The sequence below is a fragment of the Maudiozyma barnettii genome (assembly GCF_903064755.1).
Source record: "Maudiozyma barnettii strain CLIB 1767 genome assembly, contig: KABA2_14, whole genome shotgun sequence".
Lineage (NCBI taxonomy): Eukaryota > Fungi > Ascomycota > Saccharomycetes > Saccharomycetales > Saccharomycetaceae > Maudiozyma > Maudiozyma barnettii.
Genome location: NW_024545251.1, coordinates 6,108 through 18,980, shown reverse-complemented (window position 1 = coordinate 18,980; position 12,873 = coordinate 6,108). Strand labels below are relative to the sequence as shown.

General features: G+C 33.3%; 4 protein-coding genes across 4 annotated transcripts; 2 read left to right on the top strand and 2 right to left on the bottom strand.

Annotated features, from left to right (window-relative positions):
• Positions 1-281: 281 nt before the first annotated feature.
• KABA2_14S00220 (uncharacterized protein) lies at positions 282-965 on the top strand (the record flags this gene model as incomplete). Its single annotated transcript, XM_041553173.1, has 1 exon — positions 282-965. The coding sequence occupies one exon, from the start codon at positions 282-284 to the stop codon at positions 963-965; it is 684 nt and encodes a 227-aa protein (XP_041409107.1).
• Positions 966-2,054: 1,089 nt separating this feature from the next.
• Positions 2,055-2,882, bottom strand: KABA2_14S00198 (uncharacterized protein; the record flags this gene model as incomplete). The annotated part of the gene is made up of 1 exon (XM_041553172.1): positions 2,055-2,882. The coding sequence occupies one exon, from the start codon at positions 2,880-2,882 to the stop codon at positions 2,055-2,057; it is 828 nt and encodes a 275-aa protein (XP_041409106.1).
• Positions 2,883-7,649: 4,767 nt separating this feature from the next.
• On the bottom strand, positions 7,650-8,423 carry KABA2_14S00176 (uncharacterized protein; the record flags this gene model as incomplete). The annotated part of the gene is made up of 1 exon (XM_041553171.1): positions 7,650-8,423. The coding sequence occupies one exon, from the start codon at positions 8,421-8,423 to the stop codon at positions 7,650-7,652; it is 774 nt and encodes a 257-aa protein (XP_041409105.1).
• A 2,493-nt stretch (positions 8,424-10,916) lies between these two features.
• KABA2_14S00154 (uncharacterized protein) lies at positions 10,917-11,630 on the top strand (the record flags this gene model as incomplete). The annotated part of the gene is made up of 1 exon (XM_041553170.1): positions 10,917-11,630. One exon carries the CDS (start codon positions 10,917-10,919, stop codon positions 11,628-11,630), a length of 714 nt encoding a protein of 237 aa, XP_041409104.1.
• Positions 11,631-12,873: the final 1,243 nt, after the last annotated feature.

The following is a 12,873-nucleotide window of genomic DNA, read 5'->3' as shown; positions in this document are numbered from 1 at the left end:
ATCTAATTTCGTAATACGCCATTTAAAGGCGTCAAAGGCACTTTGTATAGTCTTCTGAATGAATCTTTCTATTATGTGCTTCATACAATGTGGGAGAAGTCACTGTTCCATCTTTCAATATAACAGTTCCTGATCCTGATGAACCAGTAACAGGACAAATATATCCTGAGATACCTTAGACAACTGTATTCAACTTTTCCACTTGATACTTGAGTATGTTCTCTACACTTACTACTGGCGACTAGACATTTCAAATAGATTCTGTAAGTGATGCCGCTATAATGTACATATTCGATAATTCGGATATGTATTGTTGCGATGATTTTGAAATTGTAGGATCGTTTCCTAGATCCACCCAAGTTATTAATATCCCAACAGACCCCGGACATACAGTAATTTCCAAAACCATTCATTTAGTTGGAGGCTTTCCTTATATGTTGTATTTCCAAATTATAAAATTTTCAGGTCATGCCATTTTCATGCCAACTATCACTTTACCATCAGGAGAAAACGTTAGCGACTTTACAGGTTATGTTTACGTTAACTATGAAGAATATTACTGTGATATGGGAAATGCTACATTTTCAATCATTTCTGAAGGAACCGATTCCTATACAATCACTTATTCCACTTTTTGCTCTACCAAGTTCAGCACAGAACCAGCCGTCGGTAAACCTTATCTCGTGGTTGCAAAGGTGTGCTACATTCTCAACCCTACTGTTGTTTCATCAACATTGTCTTCAGCCACACTGAGTTCATCAAATGTCGAACTTTCATCCTCTTCTATCCCATTGGAATCATTGGTAGTTGTACCTTTATCGTCATCTTCCTTGGTAATGAGCTCATCGTCATCTGATCTTTCACCTACACCTATCTCAACCACACGCAGTAATTCGGAACAATCAAGTTTCACCATTCCATCAACGTTTCATTACACACCTCCAGTATATATAGGGAGGCAATAGATTCGACAACAGAAATAGAGTTCATCACTACGTTTAGGATCTACGTCACAAAGTCGTGATATGATATAAAGTTTTTCTGTAATAGTTTTAGAGAATAATTTTATGTATTACTTAAACAATGAGCAAAATAGATATTTTATAAGTGTTTTTGTCAGAATAATTCATTTTTTTTCTAAACTTTAGATGTTTCGATATAGTGCTTTTCCTTTTGGTTTGATTTCCAAGTTTTGTAGAGCAAATAATACCATTTTAGACATATATGTATTAGGTAATCATACAAAAAATAAAGGGAGGGAGGAGAATGTATCAAAATATTATCCACTTCTAATCTTAATACGTATAATTATTTTCAGGAATATCTAATACTAAGACCCCCGAATATGAGATGATATTTCGAGAATAGTGTTATATACACTTAAAATATTTTTGGAAGTATATAAACACGACCGAGAAGAGGCTAACCTTATCCTCCAAAAGTTAAGGAGAAAAAGGGATAAATCATTTATAATCAGCTTATATATCTCGAATAAACTACATTTGTTAAATATTATTACAAAAATGTACCCACTTTTATGTTCCATAAGTTGAATGAAGTCTAATAAAAATTATAATAAACAGTTTTTGTTTTTCAAGTTTAGTGTTTAAAATTGAATAAAAGGCTTCCGAAGACATAAATATTTGCCGCTTGAAATGTTAGTAATGACAGAAAATTTGTTTTATACGTCTATGTGAGTATATAAAGAAACAAGCTTATCTATATATGAGTACAATATATTCACACAAAGAAAACCTCATATCCTTTTTTAAAGGATCACAGGATTACTTATTTAACAAGTAAAATGTAAAAGCTTGAACATAAACACCGTTTATTTACTAAAATGAATCATACTATTTCATAAGAAGAGTCATAGCTAAACTATAATGTAAACCTCCATTGTGTCCCTTTTTAATTAAAACAACCAAAAATTTAACCCATAATAAATCTCAAGATTTTACTTGTAGGACTGTTATTGTTACGGGTTGTAATACGGGTATCCGTAAACATACAATTGATTTGTTAAACCAATTCCTCGTAGAACAATTAATAGATCATGCTTCTCTGCATGTTCTTGAAGGTCCATCTTCAGATATTAAATCCCAGTTTTTTAATTCATCTTGATCATAGGTTGAGTATTGGAATGCTGCAACCGTACCTTCTCCGATATTTATTTTGTTATTAAAATCATATAAATACCAAATATATTCATGTGATTCAAGATCGAATGCACAACTTACTTGGTGATCTAAAGTTCCAAAATCGTTATTGGCATCAATAGAATCCACGTTTTTTCCTACCCTATTACAGTGACTCTCGATACGACCAGAGCTAAAGTTTTCCAAATTGAATTGTTCATCATGTTTCTGTAAATCTTTATCCCAGCCCCCGATTCTCATAGCTGTTATGTTCCCATTGATGGACATTAAACTGTATAAATGAGCGGTTCCAGAATGACTCCAAGAGGCATGGACTGGCCATCCTGTTTGGTCGTTTTTAAGAGCGGACCCGTTTACGAGCAAAATGGTTGTAGTTGGTAGACCAGTTACATTAGAAATATACTGTTGCACGGATTGAATATCATAAGTGTCTACATAAGATTGAACTCCACCGTTTTCCCTTTTTGAGATGCCAGGAAGTGTAGAACCACTTGCAGCCATCCAAAGCCCAATTGCAACATATATTTCCCAGCCTGAGGTAGCGAGCATGCCTAATGTGATAGCAGTGTCAAGTGCTCCCCATAAACAATCTGTCTTCCCGCTTTTACCGTCCTTAGACCAATCCTTACAACTTTCAACTAAACCCTTCATTTGAAAACCCGTTCTAGCTGACTTAAGAGCAGTTAAAGCATACCATACATATCCCCTACTCTCCATATTCATGTTTCTTTTTTTTAAACTGTATCCATCATTTCTACCATGTGAAATATTCGTGACGCTATAAATATCTGGTAATTGAAGCGGAAAATATTCATCACCTCTTTCTACTAATCAAGGAATATCGATGGTTGTTTCATGATTGATATCATCTTGTATGTTACTAGTCAATGAACCAGAGTTAATTTTTTCGTTCATTGTAATATCTAAGTAGTCTATTTTAAATATTGTAATCAATTGCAATATTACGACAGTAAACAGAAAGCTACTAATTAACGCAGCGACTTTACGAGCCTCAGGACTTGGATGATTATTATTGAAATTCATGATGTTCGTTCGCTTTCTTAGAAAGTAATATAATAAAAATATAAAAGGTCATAAATATTATATTTTACGAAGATAATATAGTTAGTAAAGTCTTTCTTTGTATACTGTTCTTTTTAGAGAGTATAGCGAAAATATATATATATATATATATATATGTGTGTAAATATCAACAAATTTCAGCACCCGAGATAAAATTCCTAGCCTGCTATTAATCTGACAATTGAAAAAAAGACTCAGGGATGGTACTCATACTATCAACATTAACAGAACCGTTAATGTACGCCGGAACTCCCTCGAGATTTTAATGTAAATGTACTATTCTTTTTTTTACAGAATAATTTTACTGTAAAAGAGTTTAAAAATGAAAATACCTCCAGTATGTTTGTTCCTGTGGCAGCTAGTTTAAAGTATCGTTGTAGAGGAAAGGTTATGAAAAATGACATACTTTTTATGAACATGTCTTTATTGGTTGCGGTTTTCTTAAAATCAGAAAGTATACATTTTGTGATATTATTTCAAATTCCTATAAGGGCTGCTACAAGAGTTTCTGTGGAACTAATCCGTCCTTCAGGATGACAAATTTCTGAGTGCAATCCAAAGACTTGAATCACTTTTTGGAAAAATATCCACACGTTGCTCAATCAGAAAGTAGAATGTATATAACATTTTAATTCAAGCAAAAAAACAAAAAGAAAAAAAAACCTGAACGACCGGATTTAATATTGAGCGGACTCAAAAATTTGTGCTCTAGTTGTCAGCAGGAACAACCCTCGTTATGCATATCTCGAGCTTCTCTGTAGGTATACATGTTGCTTACTTCACTTATTACTAAATTAGGAATCGTGCAACAAACGATCTCTTTAAACAACTGCCAGAGAGCTTCATTTCTATAAGGACAAATGACCCAAGGCTTTTCTTCAGATTGCTTAACATAAGAAATTTTCTAAATGCAATCTTTAATTAGAAGAATTTTAGATGCAGCCAGCAACATATACAAGATTCGCACATAGAATCGTACAGACAGGCCAAAGTTATGTCGCATCTAAAATTCACAATAATCAAAGATAAGTACAACAAATGCTTATTTTATGCCTTTAAAAGACCTTAAATTACAGAAAGAGATAGGTAGTTGCATCTCTTATTTTAATCATTACTGATAGTTTTTTCGTCGTTCACAATATACGAAGTATGAACTTCATTTAAGACCAAATTAAATTCAACCAAACCTGTCAATTTTTTTTTTGCCTTATGTTCTCTTAGGATGGTGAAAAAAGACATCATGTAGTAACTTTTCACTGTTTCGTCAAATCTGAATTTAACTGATCAAGTGTACTCTCTTAAGATTTTCTAAACTCGTATAATACACATACAAAATAGAGAAATCTGTATAACCCTACCACTAGCACTAGTTACCGCTGTTGAGATAGTAATTGGAAGTATTGACTAGCGTTGGAAGAAGACATGATATTATTAGTATAGTTGCAATAAGATAATGGTACAATTAGTATAGTTGTAATTGCTTAATTACTTTTCTATATACTTTACATTTGAGTTTACAGATCATAGTGTTTATATATCTATTTAATCTATAATCTGTGTGAACTCAGTGCATTAGTATTCTTCTCTTTTTGAGTGTGTGAACTAATACAGTCTAATATATACTCATACATCGCATAATGATATATGAAATACTGATCTAACTTCAAGCCTCACTTCAATGTTTCAACATATCGATCTGACCAAGGAATGCTTGAAAATTCTTTGTCAAATGTTCAAAAAAGAGGGCCACTCTGGGCTTATGAAAGATATTTATAGATCGTGATGAAATAATCTTGGATAAACATGTAGAGTTATAATGGATTAACTTTCACAGGAGAATGGAAAAAGGGAACTTTGCATGATGTCCTAAGTATGGTATGTTTCATAAGGAATGGATCCTGAGATGGAGTCTATCAATTATATAAAAGACAGAACTTAGGAGGATGAAAATTCTTATGTATATTATGTAGAGAACTTTTTCTTGATGTAAAGAAAGGATGAAGTGAAGTAAGTAATACCAAGTAAATAAAAGAAGTAATATAGTAAGTATACCTTGATCTGAATAGTGGAAGTATCATATTTTCTTCGTGATACGGTAGATTGAGCATGTTATTTAGTGCTGCTGTAATTAATCGTAGATAATGTCTTGTATTGGGGTGGGCGTATTGGACTTAATTATAATTTGGTAGGGGAATAAGCTGGGGAAAGATAGTTATTTCGGACTTATAAATAGATATAGCACGGTATATTCAGGTTTTAAAGATTAAGATAATAAAGTAAGGTGTGGTGAATATTATAGAAGTATAAAAGGTAAATATATAAGTATGGTTGGGTTGTTATCCTTGAGAATGTCGTAAAATAACAGAATAATACGCGTTTTGTTAGACATTTTGGTAATATATGTGGATGTATTTCAGTTCATAAGTTAAATATAATACAGTAAGTATAGTAGAATATTATTAGTCAATAAAGTGTGAAGATAGAATGTTAGGTATAGACATATGTCAGATTTCGTAGTGAAGTTGCACAATAATACGGATTAATGACAGGATTAACATATATTAGGTATATAATTATTTATAATAAAATATATAGAATGTTGTTGTTAACCTATTAAAACATGTCAGAGTAAATAATTTACCATAATTGAGACAGGTGGGTTCTGTATTCCAGAACATCATATATTGGTGTGACGTTTAGTAAAGACAGCATAACAGTAGAACAACTAGCTCAGATATTTCAGTCATTATTCACATCCAGACACAGTTGTTTCGGTGTTGTATTTGTATCAGTTGGGTTGCTCTTATTCTTGTAAAATGTGATGTGAGATGTTAAGTTGTGTTTAGGGTATTTGATATTTTCAGTATGATTATTGACCAGTTTTAAATCAGATGTTATGCAATCAATATTTTGACTACAGTAAACAAACAAAATGCAGTAGTGTTCTTAATAATTGGTTTAGTAAGAGTAACGCTTTGCTTGAGGTCTGTAAACAAATTTGGCATGAGTTGTCACGTATTATGAAACATAGAGAAATTGCAGTAGTAAATTGGTGATATCTCATATTCCGTTTGAGACTGGATCATAATTTCAAATGGGGTTAGAAACTTTGTAGGATTTCATATTTGATGTTTGTGGAGTGGAGAGACCAGTATCAGATCGAAGTGCCATTGTCACGTATTTTAGTTTGGTAAACTATTTGGGTCAGTAACAGCAAACAAATCAGTCAATATTCTGTCCCCGTTTCTCTCAGTTAGCATTTTGGGTAAGTATGAGTTAGATTGATTGATCCACGTTCTGAAGTAGGTTACATTGTGAGTCTGGCATGTCCTTATTGCAATGTGTGATATCATAGTAAAAATGGTCATTTTGAATAGAGTATTTTTTTGGTTAAAGCTCACACCAGTACAATTGTACACCGTTTTGAATGTTATATTTGGTTAAAAACTGTTCATTTGTCTGTGTCTGGTCTGTTGTTAATTATCTGTGGTGGATATGCGCCTGTACATAATGGTTATTGCAAAGTGACACGAAGACACCCGATTGAGTTGTTCTTTTTTGGTAGTTCAATCACTTTGGTATAGTGAAGAGTAATTAGCCATTTGTTTGTTTGTGAATAGCATTTCTCTTTGTTGTTCTGTCCCTCTGTTCTGATGTTATTCCTAGTTGTGTTATGTGTTTTTTTAATAGAAAAATTTCCTTGACCAAAATTTTGGCGTTGCGCGAAGGGGACAGAGTCCGAAGAGACAGATCGCATTCTCTTTCCATTAAGACTGGTTGTCGTTGTGAGTGTTTGTAGTTTTATCACTAACATATTATTGTTGGAGAAGTAGTTGAAAAAGTATATCGTTAATATTAGACATTTTATTTAGTTCATTGAATTATATCCGCTTCATCCTTTCTTTACATCAAGAAAAGGTTCTCTACATAATATACATAAGAACTTTCATCTTCAAACATTCATGCTATTATATACTTTGTAAACTCTATCTCAGGATCCATTCCTCATGAGCTATACCACAATTGGGACATCACACACTGCCCCCTTTTCCATTCTCCTGTATGAGTTAATACATCATAACTCTACAAGTTCATCTAAGACAGTTCCATCACAATCTACAAATATTGATTATTACTCGTGAGGGGTTGATACATCACAATCTAACAAAAATACTAAACTTACAGAAACTTGATCTCAGAGTTATGGAATTTATATTAAAACTGTATAGATATTTTATGCATAAGTTTAGAGATTCCACGAACCATTGAAATTAAAATAAATGGAGTATGTTTCAACTTTTTTGAACTAAGGAAGATCGAAGTCTACATACCATAAAGTATATATCATATATCCATGGATGAATTTCTCGTATTAATGTGTATTATATCGTTAGTACCACATTTCACTCACATAAGTATTTCGTTGCTCATTTTGGACATATTGCTCGAATAATTATCATACGTGTACTCAATATTACCCTTCAAAGAACACGGCACATCCCAGGCAGTCTCATATACCCGACAATCGTCTCTTTGCATTCGAATATCAGCTGACCAGCGATCTCCATTGGAAACTCTTACACATACAGCTAGTTTGTGCTGCAGTTCCCTAATATCGATGACTTTTTCAATAAAATTTAGTATATCTCTTTCAGATGTTATATTTTTGCAATCAGTGTCCCCTTCATATGTCCATATTGTCATAGTTAATTGCCACGATATGTTATCTTTAATTAGTTCGTATAGCGTGTCACTGGTACATCTTTTATTCCTTGTCAACAGAACAAGCAAGTCCGGGCATTGAATACCGAGATATCGATATATTTTGATGAATATTCCAGCAATATGATTTACACATCTCTTAAGTACGTGAAAGCGTCTCATTACTCCGAATATTTTGCATAGAAAAGAAAAGGGCGCCTTTAAAATGGAGTATATTGCTTGCACTTTATAGCCTGGATATAATGAATAGGAACTGAATGTCCTGTTGGCCAGTGAAGTTTCATATGTTTCATCGTTAACCAAAACCTTTTCGTCGTATCTGTCTACTACTCTTGATTCAGCTACACTTTGGTCAATAGTCGTTTCTATGGAATATGTGTTGTTGTTAACCCAGTGAGCAGCAATCAGCTTACAGTTTATGCTGCAAAGAATGAGAAGAAATACCGTTTTAATAGACATAATATATTTCAAGTTATTTACAAAAGGTGTAAAGTTGAAGTTATCAATTAATATCGAACATTAAGGCGTCTATATATCACAAATGGTAATCTGTATTTGAAACTTTCTCGAACAAGTGCATTTTATGTTATAACCGTTTTGTTTTCAGATACACATTCTTCAAGTCATATGGTAATCCTATGAGCTGCTATTTTAGTGAGTTGTTCTTGCATACGACATCCGAGTTTACGACCAGTTCTGAAATTAAAATTTCCGGTCAAATTTTCACAACCAAACATTTTGTGAAAATGTCCCCCAAAAAAGAACCCGCTTCTACCCTACTCCTAGCCGAACCCATTGCACCCCTGGCCGTCTGACTAACAATCATTGTCGACAAACGAAATGGTTTTCATAAGGAGGTAATTAAATAATAATCACTTTTTCCGAAAGTTTTATAAGAACAATAAGTAGTTGTAAATACTCTCCTTGATTCTTGTTTCTTTTCTTGCCATTAGAGTAAAGGCTGGGTTGAGACATAGAAAAATGGCTTTGATATTTCGGCTAATGATTGTCTTACTAACTAATGAACACTAGACGAAATGAGCAGAACTAAAGATGTTATCGCATCTGTAGTATAGAAAGTATGGGTATTAGGATAGGTTATAATCGGATGCGAATATTTAAGAACACTAAATAATGTTACATGTTATTTTACAATTATTATGAGATAAATACATCAGTTTTTTAGTTGTTTTCTTGACGTATTTGCCTCGTTTAGAGCTTCCTACTTAAATTTTTCGTTGTGCAGTTGAAGCTATGCTCAGAATCACTTCCTAGATGTTTAATAGTTTTACTAAGAACAAGCAAGACCTGCGAAATCTCCAGAAAAACAACCGTACAAAATTAAAACACGACTCAGTTTCCTAAATCGCATTGCCTGCAGAAGAAAGGTGTCATGAAAAAATGTATGGTAAGAATGACGAGCTGTGAGCGGTCAAAACCGGTGCAATGAAGGTACACGCTGGCGCATCTTTTAGAGAAAGAAATTTATTCACCAAAGAAATGTAACATCGAAGAGCATTTATTAAAAACACATATATCATTAAAGATGTTTATCACATTTCTTTATACATTTATTGTATATTACTTATATCATCTTTGTTTAGAAACCTAATTGAGGTATTATATACCTATAAGAGGTAATTGGTACTAAACTAAAGTTAGACCCATCTATTATATTTTTACGCTAGACCATTCAATACTTCCATACGCCATAAAAGAAACGCACTTCATTTCCCACTCCAGCTGAAGGTTCTGAATGTGTGGTTTTTTAAAAACCATGTCACAAATGAAAACCAAAAAGCTGCAATTTTTGAACCTGTAAGTGCCACAACGCTATGCACCGCATCACCACCAGGAGTATATAAGCAGCAAAAACTTGTTGCTTACACAGACAATTACTTAAAAGGTCGACTTGCAGTCAGACCTCTACAGAGAATTGCCTGAGAAAAATATTGTAACTTGAAGATGTAGAAAGTTTTTCCAACTTTTCTAATATAAAGTTTTCTTGAGGCACTGTATCTGCGGAACTTGGAGCGTTACAGAACGCAATCTTCATACTCACTAACTTAGTGCAGAAGCAAATCGGGCTCAAGAAATAAAAATTTAATCCGAACACACCTTTTAAAAGATGGGAAACAATGAAGTGTGTTGTTGTATGCATATAAACAGCAGCAGTAGATAGATAGATTTCGATGGCTGCATTTTCAACTTCAGGTAACTATTTATGGCATCAACTGCATCATTGGAAGTTTCGATTCTCATTTACGTTGCTCATACAAGAATATGCCTTTGATAGAATTTCAATTGGAAGTGAAATGAAGGATGATTTATTGAAAGAACTAGCGATCTACAGATATTTGGTTGTTAAAAATAAGTAGAAATATTTATAAGACTTACGAACTCGCTACAGTTTCCCCCCCGGCAAGAGGTGAAGGAACATGAATGTAATGTTCTTCTTCAGGCTGACAAAATTTTTTGGAAAAAATACGGACAACAATTCCCTTTTTTTTTCTTTCATAAATTCTAAATTTCAGAATATCCCTGCTATATCCATTAGCGTCGAAAGCGTTGAAAGGCCATTTAGCTTAGCAAATTTTGAAAACTTCTTCCAGATCGACTACTATCTTTGATATTTGGAAGTTTTAGAAGTGCCTCTTTTTTAGGAAGCGCAAGGGTGCTAATTCTTTTAAAAAGAATATTTTGAAGATCTGAAACTTTTGTTATATTTTCGTTCACGTTTATCTGATTCGAGGGCAGAATAAGACAGCAACACTAACCGGGAAGATACTGTAATTTGTTTCAGCTTTAGAAACTAGTTTACTTATCAACAGAACAAAGAGACATTGATTGACGCACTTACGATTCTTAAAAGTACATAATACGTAAATAGAAATAATAAGTGTCAACGATATCTGAATATTATCTGTAGATAAATTTTTTAGTGTCTTTAGTATGGCTTTAAAAGGAACTCACATTGTTATGAAGCGTTGTTTCGTATTAGTAACTTTGCTTGGTATCTGTTTTTCATGGCAATATGATGACGATATTATGGTAAAAATAAATTCCGTTAATGTGACAAAAGATAATCAATTAGATCGTGAGGACAATATGCTGTATCTAAGTAGTGCTACAGATATACCTGAAATGCTTAATAAAACAGGAAGACAATATACCTCCGTATCAACTGAAACAGATATAAATTTGAAATTAATGCAATTTTTCTTCAATTGTGGTGAATTACTGGTATCTGTATACAATTATTTTAAAGGGAATGAAATCCATGCTGATAATCGCAAAGTTGTTCGACAGAGCTCTTTTCATCAAATTTCACGTAACGGTACAGAGTGGCAATATTTTTGGTCGTCTAGTTCCTTATGCGAATATTATAATAGTGCCACCCTTGATGAAAACGCAGAAACTATTCTCAATTATTGCATCAACGATGATAGATATAATATAACATTGGCAATGTGTGTTATTGTGAAGCTTGCGAAAAACTGTTCCTTCCAAATACGAATGCAAAGAACAGCAAGCAAACCATATGAGAATATGTGGAATATGCCATGTGGGAAATATCAACAACATATAAACTATGTAGATGGACTATGCTACCATGACTATGAGAAGATTCGCAATAATGATGTTAACTTCCTACGGAATTTATAAGGTGTATAAATTTTTCTACAAGGTGAATGACTTCTTCCAGATATGTCAATTACTTCACATTACTCTTTAATTATGGAACTGTTATAATATATAAACCGAAAATTATTATACAATGTGATAAGGCTGTGAGAATTTTTTGCAAAAGTATATTATGAAAAGTAGACATACTGTGTTATTTTATTGATTAGCAATCAAATACATAAAGAAAACTCAATGAAACGTAATAGTTAGCTACATAATCACCGATAGAGTTACATTAGGTGACTGTTTCGTTGTTCACAACGTAGAAAACACTTTACATATTAGAAACATCAACTCTAGAACTAATTCTCTTTCTCCTGAAATCAGAAGAAACATTTTAGCTCACAATGTCATGGACTTAGAAGACCTGTTCGATATCTGCCGTAACACCGCTATTATCCCTTTGGAGTCAGAGGAGTTGTTCAATTTTGTTCCTACAACTCAAGTTGAATTTGCTACTGATATCAATGGTAACGTTCATAGTAGGTATTCAACTGAAGATAGGACCATTGCTGGTGGTGAGAAATTGTATCTGGACGTCATTTGTGTCGGATTGGGTTATGTCAAGAAATATATGTATCATTTAGCAGACGTTTTAATCTCCGAACTAGACGAAATTACTGTCTCTTCTGACATTAATCATGGCAGGGATATTTCATTCTTTGAATCTGATCTTCAATTGAAGCAGTTCACTTTCACCGCTAAATAAATCAAGATTTTCCACAATTTACACACTCAGCGTTTGAATATCTCCAAACAGGCCTTGAAAGAATTCATCAAGTACTACAAAACAGTCAAGGCTGGTAACTTCAGAACTGTTTTTGTTCCAACTTTCAGCGGTAAAACTCAGACGTTTCCTAAGGATTTACAAGCCGGTACAGTCATTCCTTACGCCCATAATGCTACTTAGATGGTCATTCTTATGGTTAACATTTCTAAGTTCTCTTTTCCGACATTGGTAACATTGTTAGCCCAGACGTTGATTTCGTTGAGGTGTCCCTAGATGCTGCTAACTTATCTGATTACTTAATATCTAATCTTACCAATGATGAATATCTTTAATATTGGATGCTTTTGGTTAAGGTTTGTGTCTTCAACTGGTCAATGATTTTCTTAGAACAACTTGTTACCAGATCTGAGGTTTTTTACCGTCATGCTCTAGATGCCATCAAGGCCTTTTGTACTTATGCAGTTATGTCCAAACCTGCTGGCCAAATCTCTG